The sequence below is a fragment of the Coregonus lavaretus genome (genome assembly GCF_964263955.1).
Source record: "Coregonus lavaretus genome assembly, chromosome: 3".
Lineage (NCBI taxonomy): Eukaryota > Metazoa > Chordata > Actinopteri > Salmoniformes > Salmonidae > Coregonus > Coregonus lavaretus.
The window spans coordinates 50,517,423-50,536,749 of NC_139990.1; the positions used below are offsets into that span (position 1 = coordinate 50,517,423).

General features: G+C 43.1%; 2 protein-coding genes across 2 annotated transcripts; one reads left to right on the top strand and one right to left on the bottom strand.

The window, feature by feature from the left end:
• Nucleotides 1–6,213: 6,213 nt before the first annotated feature.
• LOC311114321 (BAR/IMD domain-containing adapter protein 2-like) lies at nt 6,214–11,555 on the top strand (the record flags this gene model as incomplete). The annotated part of the gene is made up of 11 exons (XM_084157177.1): nt 6,214–6,273; nt 6,365–6,436; nt 6,583–6,720; nt 7,248–7,400; nt 7,489–7,665; nt 7,877–8,531; nt 8,658–8,862; nt 9,021–9,086; nt 10,955–11,210; nt 11,299–11,339; nt 11,483–11,555. Exons 1-11 carry the CDS (start codon nt 6,229–6,231, stop codon nt 11,553–11,555), a joined length of 1,881 nt encoding a protein of 626 aa, XP_084013303.1. The 5' UTR covers nt 6,214–6,228.
• Nucleotides 11,556–17,689: 6,134 nt separating this feature from the next.
• LOC311117135 (NADH dehydrogenase [ubiquinone] 1 alpha subcomplex subunit 3-like) lies at nt 17,690–19,134 on the bottom strand. The gene is made up of 4 exons (XM_084157488.1): nt 19,087–19,134; nt 18,262–18,336; nt 17,974–18,051; nt 17,690–17,885 (listed from the first exon to the last, which is right to left on the bottom strand). Exons 1-4 carry the CDS (start codon nt 19,121–19,123, stop codon nt 17,794–17,796), a joined length of 282 nt encoding a protein of 93 aa, XP_084013614.1. The 5' UTR covers nt 19,124–19,134; the 3' UTR covers nt 17,690–17,793.
• Nucleotides 19,135–19,327: the final 193 nt, after the last annotated feature.

Here is a 19,327-nt window from a genome sequence, read left to right on the forward strand (position 1 = left end):
CCCACTCAACTACCTCATCCCCATATTGTTATTTATTTTGCATCCCAGTAGCTCTATTTGCACATCATCTCTTGCACATATATCATTCCAGTGTTAATACTAATTGTAATTATTTTGCAATATGGCCTATTTATTGCCTTACCTCCATAACTTGCTACATTTGCACACACTGTATATATATTTTCTGGGGTATTTTTGACTGTATGTTTTGTTTTACCCCATATGTAACTCTGTGTTGTTGTTTTTATCACACTGCTTTGCTTTATCTTGGCCAGGTCGCAGTTGTAAATGAGAACTTGTTCTCAACTGGCTTACCTGGTTAAATAAAGGTTAAATAAAAAAAAATGAGAGTGTGCATTACCCAACTTACCTTATAACACCATTTAACGGTGCTGATGTGTTTTAGTACATTGATTATACATTTGCTGTGTAATTCTATATTTGGCTATGTTGTCATTGCAAATGAGAATTGGTTCCCAATTGACCAACCTGGTTTGAATAACAAGAAATGTATGAACCTCTTCTTAAGTTGGACCTTGAGAATGTGCCCCTATCTGCAGATTTACTGTCAGTTTACCAAACCCCAATCCTAACCTTAGCCGTCAGGACATAACAAGCATAGCTGATTGTAGATCAGGGCTTATGGGGAACCAGAGGTAGTGTGTTGAGTTGGCTAGAAAGAAGTCCTGGGTTGTTTCCTGATTTACAACAATAGGATATTAATCAATGAAATTCTTCATTGGATTTCTTCAGATATTGATACGGTGCCTTTGTGCACTTCTTCTTAACCCAATTAGGCCCACTCCAGTCTCCTTTTCACCTCATGCAACACCTGATTTACTTAACAAAAGGCACATCTCAATAGGTGATCCAGGTATGACATGACACAAGTGGTGGCCTTTCCTCTCTTGTTCTCTATTGCTCCTCTATTGTTCCTCAAGCAAGGGGGGAGGCCGATGACATCACCTCAGACCATCAGACCAATCCTTACGAAAAACCACATGAATTTCACGTGATCACATGTGAATTGTTAAGAAAACCACATGTGATCTTATGTGAAGTTAATGCGATAACATGTGACAACATGGAAAGAAATATGTGATTACATGAAAACATGATCACATGTGAAGTGTTCCAAAAACAAGTTCACGTGAAATTTCACATGAAATCTGGATTTTATACATCATGTGTTTTTTCTGTAAGGGTAACTCCTTGAATGCCCTACTCCTTGACGTTTTCAGTTGTGTCTAAAAAGTACTATTTTGCTCCCAAAAAAATGTACCCTCAAGTGTGTGGACATTACTGTATTTATACTTCATATTCAACATGAAACCTTTTTTTTTTTAATCGCTGGAGGACCTCTATAAGATAAGCTCAGAGCCTCCTTGAACATTGGTAACAATAGTTGTACTTGCAAAAAGTCCATAGGAGGTCAATTGTACTGTACAGAGTTGTAACCCATACATCTGTGGAATCAAATGATATCATCAGGTCTATTCAACAGCAGCCTGACCTGTCAGTGTTACCCAATACATGTCGGTCTGCCCAATGACCATCCACTGACATCAACAAATGAGCCAATGCATGACATGCTGCAGAATGCCACACTCACAGGATGTTGTCTGAAAGGAGCATGTGTGAGCCTTAGTGTTGAGTGAGGTCAGATGTGTGTGTAGGTCCGACACGAGGGCCACTGTGCTGTAACACTAGAGAGAAGAGGCTTGTGTGAGTGCCATTCATCATGGCGAGAGTACTGTAGGTTTACAAAATAGAACTTGAATGACTATAATTATTTCTAAGACACAGTATTAGTGTATGTCTAGTCTTCCCACTCTATTTCCACAAACCCATGTTATGAAGTGTCATAAGCATGACACAAGCGTTGCATAAAGTGGTCTATATTACAAACCTTCTGATTGTGTCATGTAATATGTTACATTTTAGTCATTTAGCAGACGCTCTTATCCAGAGCGACTTACAGTTAGTGAATACATATTTTTTTATACTGGCCCCCCGTGGGAATCGAACCCACAACCCTGGCGTTGCAAACGCCATGCTCTATCAACTGAGCTACATCCCTGCCAGCCATTCCCTCCCCTACCCTGGACGACGCTGGGCCAATTGTGCGCCGCCCATGAGTCTCCCGGTCGCGGCCGGCTGCGACAGAGCCTGGATTCGAACCAGGATCTCTAGTGGCACAGTTAGCACTGCGATGCAGTGCCTTAGACCACTGCGCCACTCAGGAGGTCAGGATGTTAGGCATTATAGTGGAGCAGTTAGAATGAGCTGTTACTCAGTGTGCTATAGCTTGCAAGTAAGCATTTCACTGTACTGTTTACACGTGCTGTATCCTGTGCATGTGACAAATAAACTTTGATTTAATTGGATTATACTTCACAGTAACAAATGATGTTTTTTCCCAGTAGGTGCTCCACCACTGCAGACACCATGTATTATACAGTGATACCCTGGTGTATTTTGCTTAGGTCATGTGATACATCTGGAATCACTTCTGCGTCGGAGTTATGAAGTTAAACGTAACCCCCCCCCATATGAAAGATAACTGTTACGTTCTCCCCTCGGGTGTAGCTCGTCTGAGGAGGAGACGTAAATGCCCGTGCACACAATGTAAACTAGATGGATGAGGAAGAAATGTGGGGTGTAACGAACTAAAATAACCAGACACAACAACCAGAACTCAATGTTAGCCCTCTGGGGACGTTTAGTAAGGTACTGAACAACATAATATATAACAGCCATAAAGAAACAGTAATAAAACAAAGACCAATCAAACAAACCAAGGTAAGAGAAGGGAATGTTTGGGAACGGGGTCCAAGTAATGAAAATAAACAAAAGGTCCCTCCTCTTCTACACACCTAATCCTTCCTAACACACTCTAAGCCTTAACCCGCTTTCCTACCTGTTACCACAAATACAGGGGTGACACCCGCCCGGCTAACCTAGTGTGTAAAACAGTGGGTTATCTACATGTGAATGTACACCCATGGGCAGAACTACCTTTCCCTTCTCCAGGACCCAGGTAGGGTGGAACACAGCAGGAGGACAGACTGGAACACAAACAAAGATAAATCAAAACAACCAATAACCAAATCCTCAGACAAACAGCCAAACAAAAAGTGCCCCCTCTCTCTCTTGAGCTCACACGGCAAACAGTTTATATACTCTAGTCAATCAGTCACTCAACCACAGCTGCCAGGACTCCGGACCGAAGCCACGCCCACCATCGTCAGCCGCAACTCAGCACACCTGTAATAACCAGAACACACAAACAGAACAACCACTCTGAACTACACACACACACTACAAAGGAAGATTGGGAGAAAGAAAAACATGTCACACGTAACAATAACATTATGACCAAAACGTGTCTTAAAACAGTGGTCAGACCCTCCTTTGCTTTGATTCCAGGCCCTGAGGTTGTTTTTCCTGCTTCCATATGGATGTGAATAACACGGCACTTCTTAACTTATGTGATTGAGTCCACCAATTACTTTATCACTACCCTACGTTAGGGCAACCCAAAGGTTTCTGCTATCAGTTTGTGCCAGACCAGTCATAACCCCTCAGATAAGAACAATGGACTTTTCCAACTCCAGGCACAAGTGTCATGGCGCTGAATAAACATCGGACCACAGAGAGAGAACCGGCGCTGAACCGACCAAGCTGTTCGGCGACAGAATTCCCCCCAGGATTAAATGGCTAAAGTCTCGCTCAACTCAGCTTTTCCCCTTACAGCCCTCCTTTGTTATCCTAAAGAGATTACAGGAAAAATGTTGACCCATATCGGATAATGGAGCAGGACATAAAGTCAACATTCCCAGCCGTTAGCTCTGGAAGGTCACCCTCTTGATGAGGAGCAGCCGGGGTTCCCAAAGACTGGCTCAGGACCCACTGGTGGGCTGTGGTTGATTCCTCTTGGGTCACGGCATAGGACTTCTAGAAGTTTTGGGAATAGACTTAATACAGTCACAAACAACTCTAAAAGATGGGTCACAGCACAAACATGTTGGGTACGCAGGGTTGTAGTTTAGGGATAAGCGGTCTGGTCCTTGCCTCCTGTATGGATCGTAGACCACTGATGAATACCCTCCATCGCACTCTGTAGGGGTGAGTTGGATTTTCAGGTCACCTCCGACCACCTCGGCCTGAATATCTCTCCTCTTGGGTGGCTGGTTAGACTTCTCATAGAAGGTCTTTATACTTTAATTAATTTTATATTTCAGTCATTTAGCAGACACTCTTATCGATAGCAACTTACAGGAGCAATTAGGGTTAAGTACCTTGCTCAAGGGCACATTGACATATTCTTCACCTAGTCTGCTCTGGGATTCGAACCAGCGACCTTTTGGTTATTGACCCAACACTCTTAACCACTAGGCTACCTGCCAACACTTATTTCTCTCCATCTTTGTTTTTCCAGGGGCCTTCAGTCTGTTGTTGTAAAGCCTGATGTCCTAACATACAGGGGAGGAGACTACAATACATAAACATTCTGAAACACCATGTCTCGTTCAGATGAGGTCAACAAGATGACAGAAAACGTGTATAAGGTACAGTGTGTAGTGTTGTTGTCTCCAAGAGCAATGAATCAGTCTGTAGATGTAGTCAGGCGAGTGCCCTATATAACGGTTTTGTTGAAACTCAGTCTGCTAGCAGCAATGATCACAGACTGTGACTAAGTGGTTAGTTGAAGAGGAGACATGAATATTGTCTATTGTTGTCATGTGTGTTGTAGGGGATTCTGGACCAGTTCAACCCCAGTCTGAAGAACTTTGTGACCATGGGGAAACACTATGAGAAAGCCCTGACAGGTGAGAGAGAGTGGTGTGGACATACAGTATACTGTATAATTAAGAAATAAGGCCAGAGGAGGTGTGGTATATGGCCAATATACCACAGCTAAGGGCTGTTCTTAAGCACGACACAATGCAGAGTGCCTGGACACAGCCCTTAGCCGTGGTATATTGGCCATATACCACAAACCCCGGAGCTGCCTTATTGCTATTATAAACTGGTTACCAACGTAATTAGAGCAGTAAAAATAAATGTTTTGTCATACCCGTGGTATACGGTCTGATAGACCACGGCTGTCAGCCAATCAGCATTCAGCGCTCGAACCACCCGGTTTATAATGTGTGGTATAGTATATCTAGTGGAGTTGTGGCGTTGGGTGGGCATGTTTGTTTGGACATTTTAATGATGCCTCTCTGGTGTCTCTGGCATAGAAGCTGCATTCCACCCAGGCCCAATCCTAAAGCCCATTTAGAGGGATAGTGTATAGAGGGTCTTTGTTACATAGTGCCGCTCACTGAAACGGGTTCTCCTCTCAGGAGTGACGGTGGCAGCTAAGGGATACTTCGATGGTCTGGTCAAACTGGGAGAACTGGCCAGCGACAGCCAAGGGTCCAAAGAACTGGGTGAGTGACTGGGTGTGTGAGAGAGAGAGAGAGAGAGAGAGAGAGAGACCGGTGGGGGGGGGGGTGAGAAAGAGGGGGTACTAAGAGAGGTAAACTAAGGGACTATGGGAAAAGAAGAGAGCTAGAGAGTGGAGGGAAGAGAGAAAGTAGGGAGTAAGTGAGGGAGGGAGCTGAGAGAGAGAGCGTGAGGGAACTGAGGGAGAGGGAGAGAGTGGGATCATTGTTGAGAGATTAACAACACCACATGATCTCATTGTAATGCTGCAAACAGTCGGGGAGGGGGAGAGCAGGAGGGAGAGATGCCAGACACCACAAACTACTGTGCTGTGGGAGAGAGACACACACAGCCTTTACCTCATTGGCAGACCTACAGCTGACATCATAGTCTGAGAAGTTGAAAGATACAATCATTCAGTCAGATAACAGCTCCAGGTGAGATAAAATAATACTTAATTGATCCAACACCTCAGAGATAATATTTGACATACAGACAACATGAAGTCAAAACATATGATTTAAAGTGTTTTTTTCCCAGCTCTTTTATCCCGCTCTGTATCCCTGTGTTGATGATGTATTCTCTGTATCCCTGTGTTGATGACGTATTCTCTGTATCCTCTGTAGCTCAGCTGGTAGAGCACGGCGCTTGTAACGCCAAGGTAGTGGGTTCGATCCCCGGGACCACCCATACACAAAAATGTATGCACGCATGACTGTAAGTCGCTTTGGATAAAAGCGTCTGCTAAATGGCATATTATTTATTATTATTATTCCAGGAGACACGTTATTCCAGATGGCCGAGGTACACAGGCAGATTCAGGTTCAACTGGAGGACGTGGTGAGTGTTTACCGTGTGTGCGTGTGTGGTGATATGATTGATTGTTAAATATTGTGATGCTGTATGAATGATGGTATAATATGATCTACAGTTGAAGCTGTTCCATTCTGAGCTGCTGTCCCAGTTGGAACAAAAGCTGGAGTTGGATATTAAATATCTCACTGTGAGTTTATCTATGTATTCTCCTTAAAAATATTTCCTTCTCTCTAAAATATTTTATTCTCTGTACAGCGCAACCCCTTTTCTGACTGTAACAATTTTTCTATCTATTGCTCTCTGTTTTCTCGCTCCGTTCTCTCTCGATCTCAGGCCACGTTGAAGAAATATCAGAGTGAGCGCAAGTCGAAGTCAGAATCTATCGAGCGCTGCCAATCACAGCTCAAGAAGCTGCGCAGGAAGAGCCAGGGCAGTCGCCATCCCAACAAGTACGGAGATAGGGAGATGCAGGTAACTGGCATCAAACTACACCATTTTGTGTCAATAGTGTTTTGTATGTAACGTTTCAAAGGTGCAGTTGTGTATTGGTGAAACACTTACAATGGTGTTTTGACACAGATATTTGTGTGGGATTTTCTTGGAAACACCACCAGGCTAAAGCATCTTACTCAGCATTACAAGGCACAGTCAAGTGTTTGTGTGTGTGTACGTATGGATGAGATTAAACAGCAATCTGTCTCAGCTGATTTGGCTTCCACAGTCCTTACTGAAGTAAAACTAAATGGATAGGGAAGAGAAAGAGGAGAAATCTTAGAAATGAGAAAACAGGAATTAAGAAGGGGGTGGACGATGGAAGAAAAGGTTAAGGATTTAGTTTATCGCTGCTCAGCAGACAGGATATGATGTCACTTCTTCCTCTTGGTCCCTCTGTTGTGCCTCTCCTTACAGTGTATTATAAAGGTCACATATCTCCTTCTCCGCTGCCTCTGTTATGCTACATCTGTGTATGTGTGTGTGTTTACTAACCTCTCTGTCAGTATGTGGAGCTGATGAGTCGTCGTCAGGCTGAGCTGGACACGCTGGTTGCCGTGGGTTACCGCTCGGCGCTGACGGAGGAGAGGAGACGATACTGCTTCCTGGTGGACCGCCAGTGTTCCGTCACCAAGCTGCTCATCAACTACCACTGCAAGGTACACACACACACACACACACACACACTCTCTCTGTCCCTGACCCCCATCCAACGGCCAACCTGCCTCTCCTCCTCCCTGTGTCCAGGTGAGAGAGCTCCTGTCACAGAAGCTGTCCTCATGGCAACAGTCATGCTCCCAGCCAACCAGACTACCTGAACGGGCACTAAACCTGCTGCGTCACACCGCCCCCCAGGGCTCTGGGGCATCTGGGATAGCTGAGCTCCTCCGACACGCCAAACTGGGCGCTGCACAGCCAGAACAGGTGAGAGCAAGGGGTTTCAATTCATTAGTAGGAATTCACAGACAAACGTCTGAATTACATGTACTTTATAAGACAAAGTGAAATGATTATAAGATTAGGGTATTCTATTATTTAGACAGGATTCAGATGGTTTTCAGTAATTTAGCAAAATTCCATTGTCTCTTCTCATCTCTCTGTCTTCTCTCTCTCTCTTACCATTTCTCTCTTTCAGAGGCTGTCAGTACAGGAGGTCCCACCCCTGTTGAATGGTGGCTCCCAGCAGCAGAGGCCCATCCGCTCTTCTTCCCAGAGTGACACCCCCCCTCCCCAAAACTCCCCCGGACCCCAGACATTCCGCTCCCTCGCTGCCACTGGAGGGGCCATTGGAGGTAGTGGGGCAGGCTCCACCCAGCAGACCAGCACGCCTATTAGTGCCTCAGCTATCCCCAATGCTAACAACAACACAAGCGCTAATGCTATCACTACTGCTAACACTCCCACTACTTCATCCACCTCCTCCATGGTTGGCTCCAGCCAAGCCCAGCAGTCCTCTCTCCTCCTGGCCACCAGCACCTCCAGCCTCTCCCCAAGTCTCATCCCCTCCACTGTGCTTTCTCTCAGCCAGGGCTCCCCATCCTACTCCTCCCTACAGGGCCTGGCCCTGCCGCTGTCCCTCAGTGCCCCTCACAGTCCTCCACTACCCCACAGTGCACCTCTCTCCAGAGCCATAACCCCCTCGCTGCATCACCAGGGGGGGCTAGGAGGAGGGAACACACCATTGCTGTCCCATAATCCCATGCTGATGAAGGCAGCGGAGATGTATGGAACGTCTACACTGCCGTTGCCTAGGAGACCGGTCAGCGAGGCCCGGGTGGGAGTGTTTATGGGTAGGTTTTGATACCCCCCCTTCACTTTTTATTCACCATCTTGTCCTTTTCTTTCCAAATGTGATGTCTATTTAATTCATTTCACGTTCCCTCTCTCCTCTGTCCCGCTCTCTCTCTATCTTCCAGGTTCCACTCTGCCCAGAGACAGAGTTCTACCTCTCTCCAGCCCGTCTCGTGTGGAAGCCATATTTGCCCACGCTCCTGGGGGGTCAGAGGGCAGTGGAGGGGGCGGGGCCTGCTTACTTCACTTTCTGCCAGGTGATGCTCTCAGCCTCCTCATCTCTGAGCCCAGAGACGGGTGGCACTATGGCCAGAATGAACGGACTGGACGGTAAGAGTTAGAACCCACCATTCATCTGTACAAAAGTCTACAATTCTTCAAACACCAACTGAGGACTGTTCTGAAATTACATCTTCAGGCAATCCATGGGTTTTCTAGGTTATATATATGGATAATACCAACACAATTCCTCCCTCTCTTCCTTACAGGAAAGGCTGGTTCCCTTTCTCCTACACTCAGCCCTACCCCAACACCTTGGATCCCCTCCACAGCAGGTCTGTCACCATAGAAACAAGAAACTGTTATGATCATTCCTCAAAATGTTATTGTCTTAAATGGAAGTCAACTTTGCAGAATTATGATTAAATCTTGACACTGTAACTCTAGAAATCCTTCCGCTATGGTCTCCACCCTTCCCTTTATTGACTCTGATCTAACAGCCTATCAGCAGCGTTGTCAACAACATTATTGTCTTTCAGTACCACAGTGATGTCTACAAACTGGCAGTGATGATGTTGGCTGATTCACAAGAAGCTGAGAGAGATCACTGACACTTTGACACAGATACAGTGCATTCGGAAAGTATTCAGACCCCTTCACTTCTTCCACATTTTGTTACGTTACAGCCTTATTCTAAAATGGATTACATTGTTTTCCCCCCCTCATCAATCTACACACAATACCCCTTAATTACAAAGCAAAAACAGGTTTTAGATTTTTTTGCAAATGTATTAAACCATATTACATTTACATAAGTATTCAGACCCTTTACTCAGTACTTTGTTGAAGCACCTTTGGCAGCGATTACAGCCTAGAGTCTTCTTGGGTATGATGCTACAAGCTTGGCACACCTGTATTTGGAGAGTTTCTCCCATTCTTCTCTGCAGATCCTCTCAATCTCTTTCAGGTTGGATGGGGATTCATGCCATAGAGTTCAATCTTTGTTTCATCAGACCAGAGAATATTGTTTCTCATGGTCTGAAACTCCTTTAGGTGCCTTTTGGCAAAGTCAAAGCGGGCTGTCATGCCTTTTACTAAGGAGTGGGCTCCGTCTGGCCACTCTACCATAAAGGCCTGATTGGTGGAGTGCTGCAGAGATGGTTGTCCTTCTGGAAGGTTCTCCCATTTCCATAGAGGAACTCTGGAGCTCTGTCAGAGTGACCATCAGGTTATTGGTCACCTACCTGACCAAGGCCCTCTGCCGCGATTGCTCAGTTTGGCCAGGCGGCCAGCTCTAGGAAGAGTCTTGGTGGTTCCAAACTTCTTCCATTTAAGAATGATGGAGGCCACTGTGTTCTTGGGGTCCTTCAATGCTGCAGAAAGTTTTTGGTACCCTTCCCCAGATCTGTGTCTCGACACAATCCTGTCTCTGAGCTCTACGGACAATTCCTTCGACCTCATGGCTTGGTTTTTGCTCTGACATGCACTGTCAACTGTGGGACCTATATATATAGACAGGTGTGTGCCTTTCCAAATCATGTCCAATCAATTGAATTTACCACAGGTCGACTCCAATCAAGTTGTAGAAACATCTCAAGGATGATCAATGGAAACAGGATGCACCTGAGCTCAATTTCAAGTCTCATCGCAAAGGGTCTCAATACTTATGTAAATAAGTTATTTTTTTATTTTTTTTTATACATTAGCAAAAATTTCTAAAAAAAAGTTTTTGCTTTGTCATTATGGGGTATTGTGTGTAGATTGATGAGGAAAACGTTTAATTGAATCAATTTTAGAATAAGGCTGTAACGTAACAAAATGTGGAAAAAGTTAATGGATCTGAATACTTTCCAAATGCACTGTATGGCATCCTTCCCCTTTTCTGCTTTTATTTCTCTCTGTGTCAATGTCATTTTGATGTTTCCATGCCAAGCAAAAAGACAGGGCCCTTAGAGAGGAATAACAAGAAATGACCTTCACTCATTCTTTCCATCTGCCTAGGCTCTGTCCTAATCTTTTACCACCTCTTAGGTCCCCTTTGCTCTCCAAGATCAACAGTACAGTTGATGAGTTAGCATGACCACTTTCCTCCGTTCTTCCTTACTCTGAAATGTCAGAACAATATGCCTGTTGTTGTCATTAAGGATGTTGAGTTGAGCAAGACACTTGGAAAATGAACCATTTACTACTTGTTTCTCTCTAGCTCCCCGCTCCTCTCTAAGGTCAACAGCACCAGTACGGGTCAGTTAGACAAGCTGGTCTCCCCTGGCCTGCCTGCCCTGACCCCTGAGTCTGAGGAGGAGTGCTCGTTCCCCCCTCAGAGGGTCAGCACCTTCCGCCCGCGCCCCTACAGCATGGCCGACTCCAACCAGGTCAGCCTGAGGCCGAAGGTCAGAGGTGAAGGGGTAGAGTGGGCAGGGCCCTCTAACCGACCGGCTCTGTCAATGCTGATGCAAGAGGTATAGATGGCTTATAATGACAGAATATAATGTAGATATGATATGTAATGGGCTAATAACACTAGGATCTTTATCCCTTTTACTACAGCTCTCATCAGACTTCGCCTCTCCTCCACCCTCACCAACCTGGTAAATGCATTCATTATATTATTTATACAGTAGACATACTGCACTGCAGTAGTCACCAACCCTGGTCCACTTTAGATACATTCCTGTCGATAAACGTGTCTAAGCTTCTGTCATGCCTGATATGCACATTGTCTCCCTTGCAGGACCAACCCATTTGCCCATATCCGACTCAGAAAGACGGTGACCAACGATCGCTCTGCACCAATCATCGAATAGGACATGGTCTCCTTGATCAGGCAACCAATGGAGAGGTGTTAATAAGGAAACGTTCATGTGTTTTGAATTTGTTCTCAGAGGCCAGTAACTGTGTTGGTTGAGTTCTCAACTGTTGAGCCTTAAGAGAAAGCCCTACGTTAACCTTTCTGTTCATGTTGGTTATTTACAAGGGCTGATTAGATGTGTATTAATCAGGCCTAATTCAAAATACAGACACTTATGTGGTGTTATTTTGATGATAGAAGAATCAAAGCCGAAATTTCAGTGACATTACAGTGATTGTCAAAGACCCTTTGGACAAAATGAGATGTAGCTTTCAGCTGGTGAATCAGATCTTCAATAAAAAAAAATCCACCTTAGTATTTGAGAATTATAGCGGGAGTTGGAATATAGAGCACTGCGATGTTAGTAAAAACACAAACAGAGGAAGGCCATTTTGTCGGCATGTCCAACAGCCCTGGGCATTACTGACTATAAGATCATTTTATCATTTTATGTTTATTTTCATTTCACAACACTTTTCTAGAAGTAACCTTGGTAGAAAATGTTTTATGTTATTTTGTCTGTACCCGTTCAGGGACTGGTTCCTGGTAGCAGGCTATAGTTAGGTAATAGTTTTAATGTTGTCTTAATTGTCTTAAAGGACAGATTTTTGAGAAGAGAGTTTTTGCGGAGAGGTGTGTGATCCAGGAAATCGAAACATGTTGAAGACTTGTCATGTTTTTTTTCCATTGTTGGGATTCAATAGGAGTATTTTTAAGCACATTGTTAGCTAGGCAGATTTATTTTCACAATAGATGCAGACCTACCAATCACTCAATCCTGAGTGGCGCAGTGGTCTAAGGCACTGCATCGCAGTGCTAACTGTGCCACTAGATCCTGGTTCGAATCCAGGCTCTGTCGCAGCCGGCCGCGACCGGGAGACTCATGGGCGGCGCACAATTGGCCCAGCGTCGTCCAGTGTAGGGGAGGGAATGGCCGGCAGGGATGTAGCTCAGTTGATAGAGCATGGCGTTTGCAATGCCAGGGTTGTGGGTTCGATTCCCACGGGGGGCCAGTATAAAAAAATAAAAAATATGTATTCACTAACTGTAAGTCGCTCTGGATAAGAGCGTCTGCTAAATGACTTAAAATGTAAATGTTGATTTATCACATTTGTACAACTTAATTGACATGTTCTCTGTATGGAGATTTAAAAAAGGTTTATTGATGTTGCAATGGAAGTTGCTTACTGATGTCATCAGCACAACGTTGGGTAGGAAATAGTTCAAGTTTAAACACCAATATTTTTAAAATAATAATTTGTTTTAATGTACTTTGTATAAGGAATTATACTTTTAAGATCAACTGATCAATTTACGAAGGCAATTGATATGATTTGTTATACACAGAAATATGTTGCATTGCAAAGCTATTGCTGCAAGTTTGGGATGTGTAGATTGTATTGAACATTTACCTTCAAGAGTCTCTTATCTACTTTAAGGTATTAATAGAAGTAAGAAGGAGCAACAGTACAGATGTAGGATCTTCATTTGATCACTCTTTTGTTGCTGAGAATTTTCCTGAAAAGCAGGAAATACAAACTTGTAGTGTATTTTCGTTTTTAAAAGGCTTCTAATGTTTGTAATTTCCACTTTTAAATTTCAGACTTGATTTGCCCTAACGAAAAATCTATCAACCCCTACAAAAATGTAGATTAATTCACATTTCCTGTTGCTGCAGGATTATTTTCCTGTGGTAGACAACTGGGTAAAATTAAGGTCCTACATCTGTAACAATGCATTCTGTGGTGTGTACTGTACATATATTGTATTGGACAGGTAGAAGAGGAAAGAAACAGTGGAGGGTTTGGAGGATGGGTTTTCATGGAAAATAGGTTTGAGAAATTGGCATTGTGTTGAGGGATAAAAGTATAAGAGAAGTGATGTATTCAGCTCTTGTTTGAGTTTTTACTAGTGTCTTCTCGATTTATTTTGAATTCGACTCAAACAGATTGTTAACACCTAGTAGATTTTAGCTGCACGTTTACCAATTGCAAACTGTACAGAACCTTATTTAAGGAGCGAAGACTGATGATTGTGTTGATGAAGAAGTCTAACTTTGAAAGTGTTGAGGAAAGTATTTGGAAAGTGGAACAGTGTAGTGTGTGAGCAAGTGTCAATGGTAAACTAGATGTAGAAAATAGTATTTTTCTCTCATTTTCTCCATGTCTGGTATCTCTCTAGTCTGTCCGTCATCTAGAAAACTGGAGTTGAGAGATTCAGGGTGGAAATATGTTGCTGGGTAAATTGAGATTCTCTGTATGATCTTTATTCTGATTTCCGGCCCTTAGTGTATAGTTCCTGCTCTCCTCATATTAAGTTGCATCTCTAACCTAGCCTGTGAAATGATTGACTTTCTTGCTATGGGAATTCTAACACCCAATAAATAACATTGCTGTTGATTTGAAATACTGAGTATAGTGAAATCACACAGTTGAAGCTTACTTGTGTTTGTACAAATTGCACAAAAAAAACATTTGATCTTGTTTAACTTAGTTTTTCCCTTTTAGTTTTTCCTTAACCTTGCACCTTTTATTTTCACCGTCCTAACCGCCGACAAAATATGACCTTTCAATGTCAAAATATCTAGCTATATGAGAATGGGATCCAGTTATACAAGGCAAAAGAACAATGATGCTGTGGTGACTATTCAGGATCTTATATTCAGGATTCTCTTAAATAAGTGTTTAAGAACTAAACAATTGCCTCTGCTCTTACTTTTATTTTGGTCTTCTTTTAATATTTTTAATGTTTCTTTTTTGTATTTTTTGTTACTTCATCTGTAGCTTTTTTCTCTTTAAAACAACATTGCCTTTCCGAGTCACACAACAATCATGGTCACAGTATAAGAAACCGCACAAATACACACATTCCTGATACCTGTTATTGTATTTCTTTCCAAATGAAAACTTCAATAAACATGTTAATCACTATACCCGGTGTTCATCTTCGCATTGAACAACCAAACCATTTTGCAGGTATTTTAAATAAAATCTCCTTGGCTTCAGTGGAATTGAGTGGCTACAAATGCCTTATACTCCTTATTCTATAAGGCCCTATGCACATAATCAATAGAATGTTACTGTAGGCAATAGTTTCAGTAGTCTATGTTCTTGATGATAAAGCACTCCGATGCTCTGATTTTGTTTTTATGTGTAAAGCCAAAGGTTCACTTCCACATTGGGTTGACAATAACGTTTTTCTAGTGTAATGTAATCTATTTTATTTATGTATTTCATAAACAGATTAAATTCTTAATAAGTGTGGCCATACAGTGCATTCGGAAAGTATTCAGACCCCTTCCCTTTTTTCAACATTTTGTTACATTACAGCCTTATTCTAAAATTGATTAAATAAAAAAATGTCCTCAACAATCTACACACAATACCCCATAAAGACAAAGCAAATGTTTTTGTAGGTTGTGCAAATGTATTAAAAATAAAAACAGAAATACCTTATTTACATAAGTATTCAGACCCTTTGCGATGACACTTGAAATTGAGCTCAGGTGCATCCTGTTTCCATTGATCATCCTTGAGATGTTTCTATAACTAGATTGGAGTCCAACTGTGGTAAATTCAATTGATTGGACATGATTTGGAAAGGCACACAACTGTATATATAAGGTCCCACAGTTAACAGTGCATGTCAGAGCAAAAACCAAGCCATGAGGTCGAAGGAATTGTCTGTAGAGCTCCGAGACAGGATTGTGTCGAGACACAGATCTGGGGAAGGGTACCAAAAAAATTATTCAGCATTGAAGGTCCCCAAGAACACAGTGGCCTCCATCATTCTTAAATGGAAGAAGTTTGGAACATCCAAGACTCTTCCTAAAGCTGGCCGCCCGGCCAAACTGAGCAATCGCGGCAGAAGGGCCTTGGTCAGGGAGGTGACCAAGAACCCGATGGTCCCTCTGACAGAGCTCCAGAGTTCCTCTGTGGAGAAGGGAAAACCTTCCAGAAGCACAACCATCTCTGCAGTACTCCACCAATCCAGACGGAAGCCACTCCTCAGTAAAAGGCACATGACAGTCCGCTTGGAGTTTGCCAAAAGGCACCTAAAGGACTGATGAGAAACAAGATTTTCTGGTCTGATGAAACCAAGATTGAACTCTTTGGCCTGAATGCCAAGCATCACATCTGGAGGAAACCTGGCAGCATGGTGGTGTCAGCCTCATGCTGTGGGGGTGTTTTTCAGTGGCAGGGACTGGTAGACTAGTCAGGATCGAGGGAAAGATGAACGGCGCAAAGTACAGAGCGATCCTTGATGAAAACCTGCTCCAGAGCGCTCAGGACCTCAGACTGGGGACGAAGATTCACCTTCCAACAGGACAACGACCCTAAGCACACAGCCAAGACAACGCAGGAGTGGCTTCGGAAACAAGTCTCTGATTGTCCTTGAGTGGCCCTGCCAGAGCCTGGACTTGAACCTGATCTAACATCTCTGGAGAGACCTGAAAATACCATCCAACCTGACAGAGCTTGAAAGGATCTACAGAGAAGAATGGGAGAAACTCCCCAAATACAGGTTTGTCAAGCATGTAGCGTCATACCCAAGAAGACTCGAGGCTGTAATCGCTGCCAAAGGTGCTTCAACAAAGTACTGAGTAAAGGGTCTGAATACTTATGTAAATGTTATATTTCCTTTTTTTTTTTTTTATAAATTTGCACATAGAAATAAGAACAACTTTGTGCTTTGTCATTATGGGGTATTGTGTGTAGATTGATGAGGGGAAAAAACAATTTAATCAATTTTAGAATAAGGCTGTAACGTAACAAAATGTGGAAATAGTCAAGGGGTCTGAATACTTTCCGAATGCACTGTATATGTGGCTGTTGGGGAAACACATAGAAAGTCAGATGTACGAAGAGCATCCAGCACCTCCTCTGAGATGAAGGTGCGGGCTGGCCTGCTGAACACCCCAGCCTCCTGGAACTCTCTGGACCAGCCAGGGGCCCCCAAGGAGGTGGCCTGTTGGAAGGGACCCTGAGGGGCCGTTCCAGGCACCAGAGTTGCACCACTTCTGTTCCAGCCCAACACACCTGATTCAACTACTCAACTAATAATTTATAGCCATTGATTAGCTGAATCTGGTGTATTAGTGCTGGACTAGAATAAGATGTGCAACGCTTAGAAACACACTGAGCTATAAGCCAGCTGAGAGAAAGCTTGTCCAGCCAGCAGCATGCCTCACCTTCACTGAGTGACCGTCTCCCTCCACAGGTGAAGATGGCCGCTCGGATGAACTCTCGACCACACAGCTGCACTCCATACGTTTTGCTGTCCATCGCCTGCAGCCCAGCCACCAGCAGACACACAGCTAGTACCACTGCTTTCCACATCATATTCCAGGAGGAAAGAGAACGGGTGAACAAAGAGGAGAGAAAAGATTCTTCAGCGGTAGATTTGGAGCAGGTGTTTATCTCTCGCTCTCTCTGTGTTGCCAAGTGGTATTCGACTTCCTCAGTGACCTGGGGTTGGTTTATAAAGGGGTCCTCAGCCCTGTGAGGAAGACGTGTAACCTGCACACACACACGGACACCCATAGATAAGAGTGAGAGAGCAGAGAGCTTTATGGGCACAAAACACAGACCAAAGGTGGCATAATTAACCAATACTGCCCAAACGGGGGATGACATCAAAGGGTTTTGTAATCTGATTAAAACATTTATTATTATAATAATCTGGATGTCAAAGCCATGTTTCATTTAAATTTCCCACCCCTTTTTTATGGTCATCCATCACCTCAAATCCAATTGACCGCCAGACATTTATTGTGTAATGTCTGAAGTGTGTGTAGGGATAGTAGTTTGTAGTTCTAAAGTGTGTTGCCTTTTGTATAAAAGTACGAAATAGGTTAATGCTGTATACATTCTAGGTTAGTAGGTTTCCTAACATTAATTTCTGAATTGAATCAAAGGTGTATTAATCCAGTGAGATTGTGAATACCTTTCGAATAAGTAATTTTATTTTTAAAAAAAAGATGTGTTGTGTTTCACAATACATTGAAACCCCTTATGCTACAATATTCATAAAAATGCCCAAATCATATTGACAACATAACATCCCAACAGAATCCAAGAGCAAAGTTGGTGGTATTAAATAAAGCATCTTTATTGAGGGTAATCTACTGAGAAGCAGACACAGAGAGACCGAACATCGGGCTGTGGTCTGTACAGGGACGGGAATGTGGACGGTTACAGGCTTTTAATCCAGTCCAGGTTTGGTCCTTTAGGGTCACTAGGGTGGCTGGGGACATCGTCCATCTTGCCATTGTTTCGCACAGGGACTATGGAGAGAGGAAAAAGGTTTTGTTTATGCCACCAACTTTCTAGGGCCAGACTTATTGATTTGCTCATAATGGTTTAATGGCTTACCTGGATAGTTGTATGGCACAGCTGCATTCATCATTCCTGAGTACTTCGTGAAGGGACTCACTAATGGAACAGTGACGGCTGGGAAGAAATACATAAAATATCAATGATATGTTACACCAAGTGAACACAAAACTCAATTCAGGGAGGGCTGAAGGGTAGTGCGCAATAGTTTATTTTATGTTTATCATGTAATGTCAGAATCCATAAGGTGTAACTACAGTTGAATTTAGCATATTGTAAGATATGAGCATTACAACCTGTGATGTATACTTTGAGAGATGTACTGACCAAGAAGTCCAATTGCGCAAGCGGCCAATACCACTGGCTCCTTATTCCACGCATTCTTCAGGAAGGCTCCAATTCCTGGCAGGAGAGGCAAATAGACATTTAAGTTACAGCGCCACAAATACACACTGTGTTATGCATTATCTATGATCCAGTGATTGATGAAGGTAGTAAGGATACAGCTAAGTACAAAATAGCTGGGCTTATATGACTTGACATGTCATATACCCATTAGTTTGAGTCTATACAGTATTGTAAATATGACAGCAGTGGGCAGCCAAATACTGAAGATGAAGCTAAAAGATCAACCCCATACAGCAGCGCTGTACACACCAGGGTAAGCAGGACACAACGTTTTGGAACAAACATGCCTCTGACATGTAGAATAAGAATCACATCAGCTCTAATTGATAGGATTTCTTTCTGCAAAGTTCGACAACTGAACGTGGCCCAGGTTTACACTCAGCTCAGTCAGAAGAGAGCAGTGGACTTCGGAATGCAACAACAATTACCATGACATGAGCGATTCAGATTGGAGATATCTAATGATCAAACTACTACATTTTGATTTGAGCTTGAGTTAAAAGAATGAAGCAGAGACGCGACATGCAGTTAAAACAAATCGGCTAACGCTATGTTTATCCAAGGTCACATTATTAGTTTGGCGTGGTAAATTAAAATATGCATACAAAATTAGAGTTCAATACAATGTTTAGTTAAAATGAATCATACACTAGCATTATCAGAATTCCAGTGTTTGCTTGACAGAGGAATCAAGCATAAAACGAGCCAGCTAGCCATCTTGCTAATATAGCAAATTTCACCGACCTGCCATGTTGCTCTTTGTAGTTTGGCTGGGGAACATGGGAACTGTTGTAGTCTACATAATGTCGTATAATTGTTGCGCCAGTTGCAACAATACAAAAAGGTTGTTTGACAGCGTGAACTCTGCGGTGATGCATTGAGCGCTGCAGTCAATGGATGGGGTAAACATATATTTAAAGTGTCATTCAGACCATCCAGATACAGTAGTTAGTCGTAAATCTTAAAAAATGCTGCGCATGTTAGA

Excerpts from the sequence above, each read along its gene's own strand:
- LOC311117135 (XM_084157488.1), bottom strand. The coding sequence starts at position 19,123 with ATGTTCCCCAGCCAAACTACAAAGAGCAACATGGCAG. Across the intron at positions 18,052-18,261 it reads TTGCGCAATTGGACTTCTTG|CCGTCACTGTTCCATTAGTG; the intron begins GTCAGTACATCT and ends ATTTCTTCCCAG. Across the intron at positions 17,886-17,973 it reads TGTGCCATACAACTATCCAG|TCCCTGTGCGAAACAATGGC; the intron begins GTAAGCCATTAA and ends CTCTCTCCATAG.